Source organism: Spermophilus citellus (genome assembly GCF_964194105.1).
Source record: "Spermophilus citellus genome assembly, chromosome: 11".
Classification (NCBI taxonomy): domain Eukaryota; kingdom Metazoa; phylum Chordata; class Mammalia; order Rodentia; family Sciuridae; genus Spermophilus; species Spermophilus citellus.
The window spans coordinates 102,994,270-103,014,990 of NC_138192.1; the positions used below are offsets into that span (position 1 = coordinate 102,994,270).

General features: G+C 37.6%; 1 protein-coding gene across 5 annotated transcripts in view; it reads right to left on the reverse strand.

The window, feature by feature from the left end:
- ALS2 (alsin Rho guanine nucleotide exchange factor ALS2) overlaps nucleotides 1–17,034 on the reverse strand; it is a 75,592-nt gene extending 58,558 nt beyond the window's left edge. For 4 of the 5 annotated variants that reach the window (XR_014017997.1, XM_081261106.1, XM_081261105.1 and 1 more), the window contains exons 1-3: nucleotides 16,910–17,034; nucleotides 4,534–4,613; nucleotides 1,937–2,091 (exon numbers count right to left, since the gene is read on the reverse strand). Coding sequence is in view for 4 of the 5 variants with exons in the window: in XM_081261106.1 (XP_081117232.1) it covers nucleotides 1,937–2,091; nucleotides 4,534–4,553 (175 nt within the window). In the remaining variant the exon portion in view is untranslated. Of the gene's footprint in view, nucleotides 1–1,936; nucleotides 2,092–4,533; nucleotides 4,614–14,095; nucleotides 14,176–16,909 lie in introns of all 5 variants that reach the window. The other variant, XM_081261104.1, reaches the window with a different exon arrangement.
- Nucleotides 17,035–20,721: the final 3,687 nt, after the last annotated feature.

Here is a 20,721-nt window from a genome sequence, read left to right on the forward strand (position 1 = left end):
TAGGAACTTTTATTAAGAAATTTATGCTTGGATAAAAAATAAATGGGGGGCTGGGGTTGTGGCTCAGTGGTAGAGCACTTGTCTAGCACATGTGAGGCACTAGATTCAATCCTCAGTACCACAGAAAAATAAATAAATAAAAAATAAAGTCATTGTGCAGGGCTAGGGATATAGCTCAGCTGGTAGAGTGCTTGCCTCACGTGTGCAAGGCCCTGGGTTCAATCCCCAGCACCACAAAAAAATAAAAAATAAAAAAAGTCATTGTGTCCATCTATAACTAAAAAGAGTATTTAAAAAAAGAAGAAGAATGGGAAAGTAAGCTCACTGATTAAGACTTTCTAAACTTTTCTCCCAAGGAATAAAACAATAGTCACTCACTCTTTCAAGTAACATTATTCCACTAGCAAGAGCAACATTGCAAATAAATGGATATGTAACTTCCCCACCACTTTATTTTTACCCTGAAATACATAATAACGGAGCATCAATGAATTATGAGCTAACAGTCAAATTTAATAGAGACAAAGAATCTTGAATCAATTTAGCATTCAATCAGAACCATTCATTTTCTCACCTGAAAAGGATAACATTAGAGATCTTTGTGCTAAAATATGCTCACATTGTGTGAAATGAGGATTTTTTACTTTGTTTTTTCTGGAGCGTAGGCATCTTTGAGGATACTGCTTTAAACACGAACAATAATAGGACATTTATATATATTTCAAGTTATCCCTCAATTGTCCCAGCTTTTACTGAAGATTTCCAAATATCTTAATGAACATATTCCAACTTTTCATTCAAAACAACAGTATTCTACTTTTATGAGCTTGAGAACTCCAAAGTCAGATTTAAGCTTTATTTCCTAGAGTTTATCTTCCCTTAGTTCCTAGAAGGAAAATACCAAAGCAGCATTTAATATTTAATAAATGTTTATACAGCAAAATGTATGAATTAGTGAAATCAGTGGCAATCCTGGCCCAAATCAAATTTGCCACGATTGATTTGATAAACTGACATCAAGATTAAAGGCAACTCTCAAAGCTCACAACTATAATCCCAGCAACTTGGGAGACTGAGGCAGGAGGATCAGAAATTCAAGGCCAGTTTTAGCAACTTAGCAAGATCCTGTCTCAAAATGAAAAATAAAAAGGTCTGGAGAATGTAGCTTAGTGGTAGAAAACCCCTGAGTTCAATCCTCATTGGAGGCAGGGGACTAAAGGCAACTCTACATTAGCACGTTTCTATTTTAGATGCACAAGTTTTTATGTGCTCTTATGAGCTGCTACTTATGCCTGAGAAAAACTGTACTGATACAATACAGTCCAGTGACTTAAAAACTAGGCTTTGAGGGGCCAGAAACAGTGGTGCACACCTGTAATCCCACTGGCTCTGGAGGCTGAGGTAGTAGGATCACAAGTTCAAAGCCAGCCTCAGCAACTTATCGAGGCTCTAAGCAACTTGGCAAGGCCCTAAGAAACTAGGCAAGACCCTGTCTCAAAAAATAAAAAATATAAAGGGCTGGGCGTGTGGCTCAGTGGTTATATGCCCCCCTGGGTTCAATCCCCAGTACCAAAACAAACAAAAAAAGTAGGTTTTGAAATCAGACTGAGTTCCCATCCTGATTCTGACACTTTAAATAGCTATGTATGCAAAGGGAAATTATTTAACTTCCCTGACATTCAGTTTATTTATTATGACCTTCATTTTATCTGTAAATAACAATAGCAGCCACGTCATAAGGTAAAGATTCAAAGATAAAATGTGGAAAATGTTTAGTGTTAATTCTGGCACACAAATGTTTGATAAACATTGACTATTATAAGCAGCAAAGTTCACTGAGAACCCCTAACATTCAATAACTCTCTTACCTGACTTTACACACTCAGGCATTTATTACCATTTTAGTTAGTATTTGTTAAACCATTCTTTTCAATACCTTCAGTCAAAAGAACTCCATGTTTCACTCCAAGGGCTGCTTGAAGAACAGTCTTTCCTCCCCAGCCTGGCAATCTCTCTGGTATGATGGAAAAGGATCCCGCCTGCCAGACATGGACCAGGCCTCTTTCTTTGGATCCTTCTGCTTCTGTTGAACTATAAACATTTGGGGAAAATATATAAATATATTTTTTTTCTTACAATTCAAAACTGTATCTTTTGGTCTTAATATTTTCCATGAAATTATGTTTTTTATCAGGATTCATGGATGATTGGGTCCTAAAAGTTTAATTAATTAGCGCCTACATTATGCTTTGGTTTTGATATAGGAGACAAGAAAAAACAACTATTTACATAAAGGCTGGAAGATAATCTAAGCCCACAAATTATTTCTCTCTGTCTAAGCAGAAAGAAAAAAACTGGATATTTTTGGACGTTTTATGATTTGGGAGCATAAAATTTTGAGATTCTAACTTCTCAATACATTAATTAACACCTTGTTTAAATAGTCAAGTTAAAACATACCCACTGAGTTTGTTCCCTAGTACCACATTAAAAAAAAAAATTAAGTAAACAAAATAAAGGTATTATGACCATCTACAACTAAAAAAACTAAAAAAAAATAAAGTACCCCCAAGATGAAGTCTTATTTTAAAATTAGTTTATAATTGATGAAAAGTTTTGATGAGAAAGATCTGAGAAATAGAAATCCATATTTTACTTTAAGCTGAGTTTAAATCTATAATTTCTGTTTAAGTTTTTAAAATAATTTGAGCCAGGCATGATGGCACATGCATGTAATCTCAGTGCTTCAGGAGGCTGAGGCAGGAGGATCGAAAGTTCAGAGTCAGCTTCAACAATTTAGCCCTAAGCAACTTAGTGAGACCTTGTCTCAAAATAAAAAATAAAAAAGAGATGGGGATGTGGCTCAGTGGTTAAATGCCCCTGTTTTTCAATCCCTGGTATCAAAAATAATGTTTTGATTTGTAATTGATACATAATTGTACATATTTATGGGGTGCAGTGTGACTATTTCAATACGCGTCTACAATGTGTAATGATCAGATAATCAGAGCAGGGTAAATGGCATATTTATCATTTCTTTATGTTGGAAACATTCAAAATTCTCTCTACTAGAAATTTTGAAGTATGCAATTAATTGTTGTCACTCATATTTCCCTACAGTGATATACTATCCCCATTAACCACCCTCTCTCCATCTCCACATACCCCCCAATCCTTTCCAACCTCTGGCAATCACTATTCTATTCTATTCTCTACTTCTTTGAAATCAACTTTTCAGTTTCAGCATGTTAAGTAAAAACCTGTGGTATTTACTTTTCTGTGCCCGATTTATTTCACTTAACATAATGTTCTCCAGTTCTCTCCATATTGCTGAAAATGATAAGATTTCAAATTTTCATAGCTGAATTTTTTTTCCATTTTTCTTTTTTCTTTTTTTTCAGTACTAGGGATTGAACACTGAACCAAGGGCCATTTTACCACTGAGCTACGTGCCCAGCCCAGCCCCAAACTTGTGATCCTCCTGCCTCAGCCTTCCCAGTAGCTAGGATTATAGGAATGCCCACAGTGCCCAGTCATGGCTGAATATATTCTGTTGTGCATATATATACCACATTTTCTTTATCCATTCATCCGTTAACAGGCATGTAGGCTGATTCCATATCTTGGCTACTGTGAACAGAGCTGCAATAATCAGACATCTCTTCAATATTCTTGTTTTCTTTCCTTTGGAAATATTCGCCCAGTAGTGGAATTTCTGGGTCATATGGTAGTTCTTCTTCTAGTTTTTCAAGACTCTATACTATTTTCCATTATTTAGATTTAAGAAAAATTTACAACAGATGCCAGTAAAATCCTTCAGGCTTTATTCATTTTCCAGCCTAAGAATTCTATCTTATTTGATGATTTTATTTCAAATAATACAAAACTCACAGCTGAAAAATAATGACTATAATCTAACAGCCACCCCTTCTAGGAAAAGTGTATATTAAGCTATTCTGTTTTCCTTTACAAAGTTTTCCTACATGCCACAATGATAATTTTCCCCCTTTTCCTTTTTACTAGAACACAGGTGCTAAAAATTTTAGTGGGGTAAATTTAGTTGATATGTGGAACAATTTTTTTGAATACCTAGAATTTCTCTACTTTTGCTAAACAATACTCCCTTAAATTATTATTGTGTAAACCATGGTTCTATGGAAGAAAAGCCACAAATTTAACCTTCTTTCTAAATATCTTCCATGATTAGTTTTCTAAGGATAGTTTGATTAAAATTAGTAAAGATACCTCTGAAAACTTGAAATTATTTGTAAGAAAAAAATGGCTACAAGAGCTTTAAAATGATGAAGTGAAGCTATTTAGTTGTCTTTACAAGCATAAGAAACTAGCAACAAAGCTTATTACTAGTCAAATTTTAATATTATTCTCTCTTTACCAATCAACTACAAATGTCACTAACTATTCCCACTTAACAACCATCAACAATCAAAAAAATTAAACTGAAGAAAAGCTACCGGCATAGAATTGTTTATTGTTTTCCTAGAACAATAGAAGAGAAGGAAGAATTGATTTTACCTTCTCTTCTTTGAGTCCATGGGTCAGTGGGAGCACTCCATCACCAAACCATTCCCTCTTCAGAAAGAGTATATCAAGACCTAAATGGGAAAAAAACAGGGTAAACACAAAGAGAGTTAAGAATACTTTGCTATTTTATTCCTCAGACTTGAAAACGGAGGGGGGAGGGCTGCCCACTAACAAGTGTACACTCACTGGGCAATAAATACACAGCAAAACTATTTAAACTATTTCACATCCTGCCTGCCAAAGTCAAATATCTAGACTGAGCCTGCCCACCAAGCTTATAAAAATGCCTGTTGACCTGCCAAATGTAATGTCAAGGAAGAAAAGACTACTACAGTTAAATTGTAGTGTTCCAGGCAACTGATTTTTTGTTTGTTTTGTATTATGAAGAAGGTGGTTTAATTCAAAAATCAATGTGTTAAGTTCAAAAATCACATACATATTAAGGTTACTTTTAAAATGTTTCTGGAAAATATGAAGACTTAAATATCAACTGAGGAAGATTTGCTAAAATCGCCTCAGTAACGTATTAGATTCAAATAATTTTATGTATTTCAGTAATGAACAAAAAGTTACATTATTAAAAAAGGAAGTTTTTTCATTTATTGGAATTAGCAGTATTTTCCCCAAATCAACCTCAATTCAAAACTAATAACATGCCTCATCTAGAGAGCTAGAAGTTGCTTGAATTTTAAAATAGTTGTTTTAAAATCCACCATTCAGTGGGAAAGAGCCACATCAAAATCACTGTGCAGGGGCTGGGGTTGTGGCTGGGTGGTAGAGCACTTGCCTAGCATGTATGAGGCACTGGGTTCAATTCTCAGCACCGCATATAAATAAATGAACAAAATAAAGGTCTATCAACTTCTAAAAAAATTTTTTTAAATCACTGTACAAATATCATGACCCACCTGTTTAGAAACTAAGTGTTGAATAAATATTAAGACATTGAAAAATAAAGAAGCAGAAGAAATGCTGAAAGCATTTCAATTCAGATATTTACATTTTTAAGGTTACCAAAGCTCATGAAAATAACAGCAATGAAGCCTTTTTATATGTGGACCACAAAAATACTGTGCACAAATTTGTGATTTTTTTTCTGGAAAAGGATATGGCTCACAGTGCACTGGAAACAGCCCATACTGGCAGGGGTAATCTAAGGTCCATCTGTTTACTCCAGGTTGCCTGTGAATTCTTACTGTTTTCCATCTGTATATTTAAGGAAATTACTTTCTACCTACTGCTTATTTTAGAAAGATTTTGAATCACTCAAAGTTGGATGAAGGGTACTGTGTAAACAGGAAGTAAATCAGAATAAATTTAATAAATGTTATTGATTTAAAAAATACAAGCATTAAGTGCTACTGCATTTTTTGCATAAGTAACTAGCTTTAATAAAATCTACATTTCGTGGTGTACAGTGAAATTTTGAAGCCAGATCTAATCTGTGCTTATCTGTTGCAGATCAAGCAGTTCTATACCTTTGGCTAAATTCCAGCAGTACCCTTCGGAAGCCAGAGAACTCCTCTGGGAGGATGCGGAAGTACATAAGCACATCATACTTCTCACAATAGATTCGCTGCATGGAAAATACCTCAAGAATATTGAGAGCCTTTTGGTAAAGTGAATAAAATCATCAATATTTATTCTTAGTGTCAGAGTTTTGAATAGTTTTTCTTTTCTTTTTGTTTTTATTATTTTGGGAGATGCTTACTAGGAATTTTAACCCAGGGGCAATTTTATGCTAAGCAATATCCCTAACCCTTTTTATTTTTTATTTTGAGACAGAGTCTCACTGAGTTGCTTAGACTAGCATTGAACTTGTGATCCTCCAGTCTGAGCTTCCCAAACTGCTGGGATTACAGGTGAGCACCACTGCACATAGTCAAGAGTTTTCTTAAAAAAACAATTACATCTTTATTTATCACCACCCCTCTGTTTCCCTAAACCCAAATTGAATTAAAATTCCATAAACTGCTTTGCAAAGTTTTTGTTGTTGTGTTTTACTTATTGTACAGGGTAGACAGAATAATGGTCCCCAAAGATGTCCAGGCTCTGGGACTCATGGTACTAATCAGCTGACCTTAAGAAAGGGAGATTATTCTGGTCATCCAGGTGGACCCAAGGTAATCACAAGAGTTCTTCAAAGTGGAAGAGGGAAGCTGGGTACAGATGTGCCAGCACCATGGTACACTCCTGTAATTCCATTTGATAGGTTAAGGCAGAAGGATGGCAAGTTCAAGGCTAGCCTGGACAACTTAGGGTCACCCTGTCTCAAAACAAAAAAGGACTAGGGATGTAGCTCAGTGATAGAGCGTCCCTGGGTTCAGTCCCTGGGTTCAATCCTCGGTACTGGGGGAAAAAAAAAAAAGAAAGAAATAATATTGGAATATCACAGTTAAATATGAAAAGCTTGTTATAAAGTTTTACTCACATGTGTAAATTTATCAAGACATTCTTTCTCAATTATGCATTCATACAGAAAAGGGAAGTAAAACTAAATTTTTTCTTTTTCTAGTATTTTTAGGATTGCCTCTCCAAGATATCTATAAGATTTTTAATAGCACTTAAGCTTCCTTAATTGCTTTCATTGCTGTATTTTGTAAAGTTTTATAAAATTGTTTAATCATGGGGCTTCCTCTAAACTTTAAGGTCCTTACCCTACATTCTTTGAGGGGAAAGATCTCTGTACTACTGCTTTTCTTCTATTAATAATAACTTTCTTCCATAGACCTGTTTTAGATTAAGCAGCTCTCATAAAGAAGCTGTGTGATGCTATATAAGCATCACTTACTTGGAGTCAGAATACATGGGCTTCTCTTGCCTTTTTACCTCTCCAAAGATCAATGGTATCTCCAAAAAGTAAGCAAACTAGTCTCTAGCATTCCTTGTAGCTATTAAGTTCTATAAGCCAAAGAACAAAGCTTGACCCACTTTAAAGTATATCACCCAATACTTTAAATTACTATCTCTTCCACAGTAAAATGTAAAGTAATTAAACTCTCAGATGCTCTTTAAAAATAAGAGCAAATAGTTCTTAATGATCTAACTCCATTTTTGGATTCCACTGGATACACATCCTCCTGCTACATATAACAGAAAAAGAAGCTGGTATGTGCTGAGGATATCATTTAATACCATAATCTGGGAGTGCCCTAAAAATTAATCTGGTCTAGATGTGCTAATTATTGAAGAAAGAAGAGCTACAAATCACCTACAGTTCCACAATACCTTAGCCAGAAATCCAAAATCTAAAAGCTTTTAAAACTAGATTTTTTTCCATAATTCTTTTGGTGAAATAATCTAATCTGACCTGAACCCTCTGACGGCAAAATCTGACCTGAACAAATGTGAGGTAGTCTAGACTTTATATCTCTCTATCTTGCTGCATAAATATTAACATGATAATAATGTAATAATATTATAGATCCTACACAAAGTATTATATAACATATGGTTTATACACCTTATTCTTAAGAGAAAAAGAAATATAAATTCCAAAACACATCTTGCCCCAAGGGTTTTGAACAAGAGACTTGAATCTTGTATTCTAAAACAACTACCATTTTTGGTACATGTCTCCCAACTTTTAACTATTTTTATATTTCCTTCAGTTTATGTATTTTTGGGGGGAGTGGGGTGGCAGATGGGGGTCTCACTATGTTGCTCAGGCTGGCCTCTAACTCCCAGCCTCAAGTGATCTCCCTGCCTCAGCCTCCACAGTAGCTGGGATTATAAACACAGGCATCCAGTTCTTTCTTGTACTTTTAACATTAACTTCACCTTGAAGAGTACAGGAAGAAGTTGTACTGCTTCCACCAAGATATTCTATCGATGTTTTGATGACTTAATGGCAATGATTTACATTTCTTTGTTTTTTAATTTTTTTTAGTTGTAGATGGACCCAATACCTTTATTTTAGTTATTTTTATGTGGTGCTGAGGACAGAACCCAGGACCTCACACATGCTCTACACTGAGCTACAACCCCAGCCCTATGATTAACATTTCTTTGAAAACATTTAAGTCAATTTTATACTGAACATATTCACTTACAGCACACAAATTAATTTTGCAAGGAATATCCTGCCTATAAATACTCCCTTGGCTCATGTTCTCATTGGAGTGAGATCTGGGCTCTCTCAAGATCTGCCAACTTGGTGGAGATGAAAGAGATGAATAAATGACATAAAGGAAGAGGTATCAAGTTTGGGCTCCAGGTTCTAACTTGAACAGCTATATGTTAATGGTTCTTTTTTTTTTTTCTTTTTTTTTTGAGTCCTGGGAGTTGAACCTATGGCCTCTCATATAAGCTAGGCAAACACTCTACCACTCAGCCACATCCCCATATCCTTTTAAAATTTTATTTTGAGCAGGGTCTCACTAAATTACCCAAGCTGGCCTGAAACTTGCAATCTTCCTGCCTCGGCCTACTGAGTAGCTAGTATTACAGGTATGTACCACTGCCCCAAGCTTAGTGGTTCTATTTACTGAAATGGGAAAGACTGAGAGAGACAAGATCCTCAAATGAAATACAAGACTCTGGTAAAATTTTTCTTGTTTTTGTTAAGTTCAAGTTGCCTGTGAGAAAGTACATGTCAAGGGTGGGGATATAGCTCAATTGGTAGAGTGCTTGCCTTATATGCACGAGGCCCTGGGTTCAATCCCCAGCACCACCATTGGAAAAAAAAAGAAAGTACTTGTCAAATTAGCAGTTTAATATAAGAACATGGAGTTCAGAAGAAAGACATATGGGAAGACATATGAATAATATCTGAAATCAGCACAATAGGCATCGAGTGTGGGTAAAGAAAAAGGAAAGGCACAGGATCAAGCTGTACAGAGCTCCTACACATACAGCTTGACCAGAATGGGGACCCAACAAAGATGACTGAGGTCAGAAATGGTCCGAAAGGAAGGAGAAACTCGACCATGTTGTGGGTACATGGAAGCAAAGCAGAGGAGGAGGCCAATTAGGTCAAGGCAGCAGAGATCTTAAAAAGTGTCCGCTGCATCTGCCAAAACAGGTATCACTGCTGAGCTTGGTCACAATTTCAGTGGTCTGTTTGGGGAGTGAAAACCACACTGTAAAAAAAGTGAATTTAAATGGGAAATGAAGACCCAAAACAAAGAACTAGAAATGTAGAAATGGAAAACAAAGGAATGGAGCAGTAGCTGAAGGGGAATGTGAAGATCAAGGGTTTTGTTTCCTTTTGTTTGAAGTGGGGGAGATGAGATAGTTGAACCTGTTTGCACAACACTGGTTATCATCCTAGATACAGGGAGATGAGGACAGAGGACAGAACCAAAGTCCCAAAGTGAGAGTGAAAAAAATAAAATAAAAATTTTATAAAGCAACCAAAAAACAAGAGACTGGCATCCAGAACATGTGTAGAAGAATTCATCTTTCACAAGAGGGTCTATATTTTTTAAAAGAAGAAAAAAGATGATCAGTACAGACAAAGGCAGGATTATGGATTCTAGAGGAGGATGTCCCATATGATGCTGCTTGTAGGTGATTAGGACTTTACGATATATGTGTTGTATATTCTATTCTCACTCCTGGCTTCATTCTTTCTGTTTCTTTATTTTATCTTATATTTACACACTTTTGTAAGCTGCCTTAAACTTGGAGGGAACAGGGCAGGATATAGATAAAATGTTTGTGGTAAAGGAATGCATTAGTAGACTATTATCTCAAGTGCAAAAAAGAAAAAATTGTATAGGAATTTCCTGTATTTATCTCTAGTAAACTTTAAAAGGATAAAGTCCTTTTTCCTTAATAACTTAGTGACAGATAAATCTGTGGATCATAGTGAAAACTTCAAGTGCTTAAATTTCAACATCTAAATTGCATGTATTTTTTTATTATTATATTCCAGGTACTTTGCTAGTCTAAAATTTCCATGGACACAGGGTGCATATCCTAGCTGCTTAGCATGTTTCTAAGGTACTTAATATCTGTAGACAGACAACATACATGTGTAAATAAATGAATTTCCATACTACAATAGTCCCCACCCTTATACACAGGAGATAAGTTCTAAGTCCCTTAACAGATGCCTGGGACAGTACCAAGCCCTATTATGTTTTTTCTTACATGCATTATCATACAGTATCAGAGTTAAATTATCCGTCCATGTTTTATATCCTGGTATCTCCTTTGTACCACCATTCTTACACTTTGGGGGTCATAATTAGTAAAATAAATTACATGAACACAAAATAACAACAACAATAATAACAATACCAGCTACTTAGGAGGCTCAGACAAGAAGATCAAAAGTTTGAAGCCAGCCAGAGCAACCTAGAGAGACCCTGTCTCAAAACAAAAGGAAAAGATCTGGGGCCATGACTCAGTGCTTGCCTAGCAATGTATAAAGGCCCTCGTTTCAATCTCCAGCACCACACACACAAAAACAAAAGTTCAAGTACCCATTAACATTTTCTTCTTAAAGTTTTAGTTGGTCATATTTTATTATAATGTAGTAAGCTAGAATTTATATTGTGAATACAGCAAATAATAATTTAAGAGTATCTGGAATGTACACAGGGTAAATGCTTAATAAATATTTGTCTCAGTCAATATATTTACACCTGGATTAACTCAAACATCTGACTTACAAATAACCTATACAATAACAACTGCTCTTTTTTGGACATCCTGCCACTGAAACCTTCACCAAGCACTACAGAAGGTTAAGGAAGATCACCTAGCACTGAAGCCTTGACAAATCAATCACCATGGAAGGTCAAAGCCACTTAAAATCCCAGCGTTCTCAACAGTAAGTGATGCATAGGGAGCATTGCCTAACACTACTTCAGGAGCTGACTAGCCTTTAAATTTTCACCCAGATGAAGAACTCAGTAAATTAATGTATTGAATAAATTCAGTAGGCTGATCTAGAAAGCTACGTATTTACAACTTTGTTACCAATAGGATAATGCACTTACTAAGTCATTCATTCATGAAAAATTACTAAAGGTAAGGCAGGCACAGTGGTACACACCAATAATCCCAACTACTAGGGAGGCTAACACAGTAAAATAGGAAGTTTCAGGCCAGCCTGGGAAACTTAGCAAGACCCTGTCTCAAAATAAAAATATTAAAAGGGCTGGGGAAGTAGCTCAGTAGAGCACTTGCAAGACCTGGGTATTGCCAACAACAAAATTCCTGAAGCCAAGACACTAAACCTTATTCATTGGTACAGTACACTGGTACCCATAGTAACCACTTCATACAAGCTGGTTACATTTAAGTGAATACTTGAGTGGGAGACACTGCCCTTAAGTTCTATTCTACAGTCTTCCAAATGCTATAGATTTCTAGAGCCTATAATAAAAGTCAACATCAGATACAAAAGTAAAATATCTTTCATAATAGAAATTCTTGTACACAATTTGATAATGGTATTTCCTAACCATGGAGACACTTTTATTTCATGCCACTTTGCAAATGTTACACAACTCAAGGAAGAATAATATCTTTCTCCCTTTCCCCTTAGTACAGGGAGACACATTTTGGTGTGATCAGGGATGTGAAGATTTCTCAGTGTTTATTTATTTATTTATTTTTGGTGGAGGGATACCAGGGATTGAACTCAGGGGCACTCAACCTCTGAACCACACCCCCAGCCCTTTTTTGTATTTTATTTAGACACAGGATCTCACTGAATTACTTAGCTCCTCTATTTGCTGAGGCTGGCTTTGCATTCACAATCCTCCTGCCTCAGCCTCCTGAGCCACTAGGATTACAGGTGCTCCACCGCTCCCAGCCTTACAGTGTACTTTTTGATCTCTGCTAATTTTATACCGAAACCTAATAAATCTGCACTCTTCTGATTATGGGAATCCTCTAAAAGGGAAAAGTATGTAAATGCAGCACGATAAATACCCAGTCATGCTCATTTAGCTTCTTTTGTAACTACTGCATATTTTTTAAAATGAATTTTTCAGAATTACTAAAATTCCCATGAAACATTCTGTAATAATGCCAAACAATAAGAAGCATAAATTGTTGCAGTACTTGGGAATTTGAAATTCAATTGCTAGAATTATCATACCCATGAGAATAACTAATGCAAACCCAACTAAACCCAAACTTCACAAAACTGTTAACGATCACATGAAATCTGTGGTAATTTCATATCTGAGTTAATCTATATCCAAATTCCTTTTATAGTACTATGATTCAACTTACTCCTCTATACTTTGAGAATTCAAGACCAGTATATGCCTGTATTTCCCAGAATCTCTAGCAGTTTAATTCCCCTGCAGCTCTTTAAAAGGGATCACTCCTCATTTCCTTAAAAAAAAAAAAAGTGTTTCCCAGGACACAAAGTCAAACTGCAAAGTAAAACTTGACCAAAGAATTGGTCTGTCTCCTGTCTTCAGAACAGTATAGCTTCACATAGTGGAGATGCACTGGTACATTCCTTCCCTGTGGCAGGGAGAGAAGTTATTTTTCATTCTACTACTTTGAGGTTACAAAGTAAAATAAAGAAAGCATGTTGGAAAGTACCCTGATTAAAAAAGAAATTTTAAAGTATGAGTTTCACAAACCATCTTAGCCATACATAAAACTGTAAAAATAAAAAACAAATCCACATATTCATCACCCAGTTTTAACAGATTCATGAACATATTTCCAAATTTGCTTCAGCTTTCTTTAAAAACAGAAGAAAAAGTTATATTGAGAGCTGAAGGAGCTCTAGTCAGTAAAAATAGATCTCATTCCCACACAGATGCTTATACTTTTATGTACTTTAGATAAATACATAATACATACATGATATATACTTATCAATAAACAATCTATGTGACTGGATGGCTTTAAAATACATCTTACTTTATATTCCTTTGGCAACTTGATTCTTTTTTTTTTTTTTTAATATTTATTTATTTATTAGTTATTGGCGGACACAACATCTTTGTTGGTATGTGGTGCTGGAGGATCGAACCCGGGCCGCAAGCATTCCAGGCGAGCGCGCTACCGCTTGAGCCACATCCCCAGCCCCAACTTGATTCTTTTCAGTTAACATTATGTACTTGAGGTGTATCTATACTGGTAAGTAAAGATATAGTTCATTTTCACTAGGGAATAAGTATTTAATTGCATGCATAAACCAGTTTTCCTACAACATACAGTTGGATTGTTATTATTATTCTGTATTATATTGCTACTTTAAATCTTTGTTACATGTTTGTTTGGGAAACTGCCCCAAGTTCAGTTAAGAAATTGGTTCAACAAAAATTTAGGCTGTCAGAGAAAAGAATCCTGAATAAATTACAGCCCACCCAGATGCCACTTTCCAAATAAGAACCATGTGACGACTCAGAAGAAAAATACTTAACTAATATGTGATAATTAAGGGAAATATAAGTTGATCAATTTATGGAATTAATTAGACAAAAGCTAATCTTTCTAGGCATACTTCATTGGCAGCAAAATGAACCTCTACCAAACAGCCCCAATCTTTTTTTCCTAAGAGCTGAGAAAAACTACATTTTCTTTAAATTTAAAAGAAATATAGATAGGCAGGCATGGTGGTACACACCTGTAATCTTAGAATATGGGGAGGTTGAGGCAGGAGGATTGCCACTTCAAGGCCAGCCTCAGCAACTGAGCAAGCCCTGTCTGAAAATAAAAGATAAAAAAGGACTGGGTATGTAGCTCAGTGGTAAAGCTCCCCTAGCTTCAATCCCCAGTACCAAAACAAACAAACACACTATACAATATCCCAAAAAAGTATTCAGTACTTGACTAATTTAAATAGTTTTGCTCTACCCTAATTGGATCAAGTAGTTCATCTGCATACAGGCAAACACCAAGACATAAGCTAAAGACACCACCATCACATATCTAGAGAAACAGGAAATACAGATAGGAAAATTAGTACAATACTAAAAAAGAATCAAATCATAGTATATTGCTACTTTATTTGTGATTACCAAGCAGTTTCTTAAGGACCCACACCTTACAAAATGTACTACTTTCTTATTAGTGATAACTGGATTATTTGGTTATCAATAGATGGGGGTTAAAAGAGAAAAATCTGCTAAAAAAAGGAAATTCTATCAAGAAAATCCATATCTCTAATATAGCTGGACTATGTGGTAGATTTAATACGTAAAGTTATTTTGAAAAGCTAAATGATTTGGAAGTCACTAAAATCATCCTATCATTCCTTAAAGTGACTGAAAAAGGTATTCAACTTTCTACTACAACAAAGCAAGCCTTCTTAAACACAGTCTCAAAAATCACCATTCCATCCTGCTTCGTAGTTTTTCACTCATACCTTACTAGTCTCATACTAATAATCATAGAAGATTGTTACAATCCTGTGACATTTTTTTAGAATACTGTTAGAAGGAACTCCAACAGTTACTGCTTAAACCCATGTTTTTTATGAAAGGTAGACTGACAGTATTCTTTCCACCTAATCATACGAAAACTAAAATCAGGACTCAGTAAAGTTCTTAACATGACCTTTGCTTCTTTAACAGTCAAAATGCTCAAAGTAAGGGTTTCAAATGATAGTCTAAACTGTGAAAAACAAATCTGATAAGAAAGGATGCAGTTCATACTTTGTATATCAATTTAAGAAATGAGCAGTCTGAGAAATGGTACTCAAATTTTTTCCCAAAAATTATGATTTGGTACTTTATTTTCTGGACCATTACCTATTCAAATCTTAACATCACAAAGTAGTTTTAAATTTTTTCTTGATAAAACTATGAGCCTTCAATATGCCTAACTAGTCGCTGTTTAGAAGGTAATAAATTTAAGGTAGGTATAGATGGCATCTTTTACACATTAAAATGCCTTATTTAATATCAAAGTAACTAGAGACCAACCTGAAAGCACATTCTCTAAATATAAGTATCACAATATTATGTGGAAAACTCTCTTGATTTAAAAACATGAATAATAATTGTTCTACTAAAATATATCTTTCTCACCACTCAGGGGAAAAAAATCCATATAGTTTGGATCATGATGAAGTGAAGAAATAATTATAAGAAGAGTTAATATATACTGAATATTTACCATGAACCAGGCACTGTAATAAACAGATACATGAACCATTAAATATAAAAGTTACTAATGTTAGGAAAGCAATTTTATCCTCGATTTAGTGATAAGGAAACCAATGTGAAGAGGTTTCAGTAACTTGCTCAAAGAAAGATGTAAGCATGCCAAAGCCACTATGCTATATTATTAAGATTAAAATAGTGCAATCTACTACAAAATAAAATTTTCACGGCTTTAAATTCTGTGAATAGCCAGGAACGGCGACACAGGATGGTAGTTTCAGCTATTCAAGAGGCTGAGGCAGAAGGACTGCAAGTTTGAGGCCAGCTTAGGCAATTTAGCAAGAGCCTATCTCAAAATAGAATTTTAAAAAGGGATGGGGTAGTAGCTCAGTGGTAGAACGCTCGCTTGGCATGCGTGAGGACTTGGGTTCAATCTCCAGCAAAGAAAAAAAAAATCTGTTAAGTTCTAACCTAAAGATCACTCCGAGTCACACATGTATACAAAGGAAAAAAACGTGTGACTAATTGCTTTGCCAAATATTGTACCTGCTCAGATAAACATACGTCACACAATGTTATTTCTTAAAGCACTTTAAAGAACGTTTACAGTCACCAACAAATAAAGGCAACAGAGTAAGGATCTTCATTTGGATACAACAGTTATTTCCTTCACCTTCCTAAACCAAAAAGGAAATGCCGTACCGAAATACACCACTTCAACTTCTAATACTTCTTAACTTAACCTCTCTTCTAATGGATCACTTGACTCACTAAAAAGAATTGACTAAACTCCTAATTACTAATATCAAAGTCATTTACTTCTTTCCGCAATCGCCTTTTCAAAACACCAAAGCCCTCGGTTTACTCTTCACCACGATTTGCACCGTAGGGCAAATCGGCCTGGGACACGCACCAGGGTTCATGGCCAGGGACCCGGGTTTATCTCCTTAGCATCTAGTGTGGGCAGTCAATAAATCCTCAAGAATGAATGGCTGGAAAGCAGCATGGGTGGAGGCGGGAAGAGAGGGCATGAAGGAATTTCACGCCACTGAGACCACTGCAGGGGAGGCCAGACTGGGGAGGGTGAGATACGGGCAGAGGGACAACCTAGGGCCCCGGGCAGCGTCCGGAGCTCCTCGACAGGCAGGCGCCGTCTGTAGACTCTAAGTGGAAAGACCCGGGCGCCGAATCCGCAGGCCCCCGCAGTGCACTCCAGGGCCTCGGCCGGAGTCTCCGCCTCGCTCCCGGACCCCAGCCATCCGCACCCAGGAGGTCCCGACCGATAGATCAGTCCTCGGAAGCCAAGGGCCACCCCGGGACCCGCGCTGGCTCACCTGACGCTCCACCGGCAGCACCGCGATCAGCATCCGGCGCGAGCCCAGCAGCCCCGCGGGTCCCAAAGATCAGCTGATTCACGGGGGCGGGGCCTCCGTACAGAGGCGGGGCCGCGAGCGGTGAGCGGGTGGAGGGCGGGAGGGGATTGCTCCCGGAGTAGGTGGGGTGAGACTGGAAGACTGGAGACGGCGCCTGGTAGGGACCAAAATTATTGAAGATGCGTTAAGCACTGAAGCCAACGTTTCCATGTGCAGTGCTCCTCCCTAGGCCAGGGCGGAACCACCAGTTCCCGGGCGCGCTTCAACAATGACGTAATATGGAATTGTCCCGGCCTAGCCACCCAGTGTTTCCATGGTGACGGGCGACGGTGAAGGAGTATCGTTTTGTTACAACTTCAAACTGCAGGAGGTGGAAGTATAAAGTAAAACGCCTGAAATATCTTTAAACTGCCTTTGTGAACTGTATCTTAACTGATCGCTTCCTGTCCCCTGGAATGACGTTATCGCCACGCGGCGCCGGTTTGCTGCAGTGTCCACACTGTTTTTACTACTCAGTTATAACCCCGAAGAGTATTGGCCTCCCCTATGATTCCTGCGGGGCTCCCCAGTGTGCGGTCTGAATAAAATGAGTTTCCCAACCATCTGCTTGTCACAGCCCCACCCCGCCAGCACCCTGAAGTCCTTCACCGCCGGTCTTGGTACCAGGCCCCAGGGATGCTAACTCTCTTAAGCTAGGCGGTGCACTGGACCTGCAAACATATATTTAAACAGCCAACGATGAATGTGTACTCAGAGTCTGAAGCTCCCAGCTCCGAATGGTCTTTCACCAAACCCTCAACCGCTTGCCTCCTCAATGCTCCACCCACCTGCAAAACTCTTCTGCAACCTCAACCAGCTCCATCCACTCATGCACCAATGCAAGAAATCACACGACCCTGCGAATTGATGCCATTATAAACCAAAGGTGTCCAACTTATGTCAGAACTTCCATGCGATCAGGTATTATTGATTGAGCCTAAAACAGTCACATTTACACATTGCTTCTCAGACTATCAGCGTTTCCCTCCTGGCTAGTCCCAACCCTTGTACTCCTAACCTCTTACTTAACCCCCATCCCCTTTGGAAAAATAAAAATAAAATACTTCATCTCCTACATTTCTGAGGAAAATGAGACCAGTAGAGGTGAATTTCCTCAACTCCGCTAGCCACTATTTCAAAGTCTACTTGCAACACCAGCCTTCCTCGCTATCTCGCCATCTCCCTTCTGCCTTAAGAGAAATGTTCTGACCTCTCAAGGTTAATCTCTCCACTTGAACTCGGGAAACCTTCTGAGATAGGGATTTAGGATAAACAGAGAAATACTGAAACTTGAAGGAAATACGCACAAGCCATTGAGAGGCACAAAACAGTTTGTAAATTTTGGCCCATGTGCTTGTAAAATGAGGGGAAAATGCAGAATTGTGCACCTCCAGCCCTGTCCCTGGACATCCCACCCCCCACGCGGAGCCCAAGTCAGCTTTCATTCTCCCTTGAATGTATATCTACCTTCCTAAATAAACCTCTGTCTCTGCCTTGTCTGGCTTATGCTGAAATTCTTTTCCTTCACCGATGCCAAGACCTCATTGGTTCTGATTTGAGTTCCCCCTCTCCTCTGGGAACTCCTTGGACCCTTCTCCAGAGACATCTCTTCCAATTCCTTTAGAGACTTTGCTCCATGATTTAGCCCTACTTTTTTTGTGTATTTTCAATGTCCACCTCTCTTAATCTTTCAGTATATAAGGTTGCTCCCCTCTCCTTCCCTTCCTCTTTCCCTCAACCCCAGCCCCATACTAGAGATTGAACCTAGGAGCACTTTACCACTAAGCTATATCCCCAGCCCTTTTGTTTTTATTTTGAGTCCGGTTTTCACTAAGTTGCTGAAGCTAGTCTTGAAGTTGCAGTCCTCTGTCTCAGCCATCCCAGTAGTTGGGATTATATGTGTGATCCACCGCATCCAACTCTGTCTCATTTTTATTTTTTTTTTCTGCCTTATTTCCTTTGCAACCTAATGTTATACCTCTACTTTCTGACCTCTCAGTCTTACCCAGTCTGTAATCCAGGTTTTTTCAAGTCTACTGGAAGCAGTAGCCACCTCCTAATTATGGAATCTAATGATATGGTCAAACAGGGGAACCACTCTAAATAAGAATAGATGGTTAGGCAGTCAGAGTAATAGGCCCCACCAAAGCCTTTTTCAAATGTAAAGACCATGAAGCTAAGGGGTGGAAACATTCCAGTCAACTCCTTTGTCCCAGAGCCCAGGGAAAATGGAAGGTAGGGGTGAACCCAGGTGGGGGTGAACCCAGATGGAAGTGACAGGAAGGATTCAAACTCAAAAAGACTAAAGGACACAGCCAATAGCCTTGATATTTTTTTCAATACCTATTTACCATGTATTTTGACCAATGGCTTTGGTATACTTTTTCAATGCCTGTTTAACAAATTTTCCTCAATGCTCATACTTAAAACCCACATTAGCCCCTAGGTAGCACATCAAAAGGTTTTCCTGCTATCAGGTCCCTTCCCACATTGCAAAAGTTCTATCTCTTTTCACTTAAATAAATCCTACTCTTGCCTTCCCTTATTGTCTGTTGGCTTTCATTCTTCAAACCTGAGGGAAATTGTCGAGGCCTGCATAGAACCCATCCATGAAGTTTCATCTCAAACTCTGCTTTTAATTCTGCACAACCATTTAAAAGAATGAGGATTGTTTATACAAAATGATCTGGAAGTTAGGTTGTTAAAAGGAAAAAAAAGTTAGATGCTGGATCATGTGTGTAGTATTCTACCAATTGTGTTATGTATATGGTTTTTCAGGAAAAAGGTTAGGTAGGTTGGTGAATAGCTATTGTAACAGTGGCCCACTTTATGCTTTGAATATAGTCCTTGCTTCTCTAAAACTGACATTTTTTTTTCTTCTTCCCAACCTTCTCCTCTCTGATCTTCCTAATCTCCTCCCTAGTTTGGGGGTATAGCTTTTAAATCACTTTTTAAAAACCCTTCTTCTCCTTATTCCCCTGATGGGAAGAATCACAGCCTTTGAGAAAGGGGTCCCCTGTGCTGCTTCTTTGCGAGATTCTATGCAGGCCTCGCAAAACTCCTTTTTCCTTTTTCTTAAAACTGTGTCCTCGGCCTGGAGATGTGGCTCAGCGGTAGCGCGCTCGCCTGGCATGCGTGCGGCCCGGGTTCGATCCTCAGCACCACATACCAACAAAGATGTTGTGTCCGCCGAGAACTAAAAAATAAATATTAAAAAATTCTCTCTCTCTCTCCTCTCTCACTCTCTCTTTAAAAAAAAAACAAAAAACAAAAAACTGTGTCCTCATTATTGGATTGACATCAAGGTCAAGAACTGAGTTTTCAGTAATACTATGACATATATCCTTATACTTGATTAGCTCTAAAAGAACACATTTAAGAGTATCTGCCACTGGGGGAAGGGAATTGGGAACAAGAGAGTGAGGAAAACTTGACTTTACTCTATGCCATTTTGTATGGTTTGATTTAATCATTTGCTTTTTTACTTATAAAACTTTTAACATGAGAAGAAGGCATGGAGTGTTGAGAATGTAGCTTAGTAATAGTGCACTTGTCTAGCATGAGTGAGGCTCTGGGTTTGATCCCCAGCACCACAAAGAAAAAAAAAGGTATAAAAAGAACAAAGCAGGAGGCATTATACTGGTGACTTCAAAATATATACAAAGCTATGGTAATCAAAACAGTATGGTATTAGCATTAAAAAAAAAAAGACATATAGACCAAATTAACAGAAT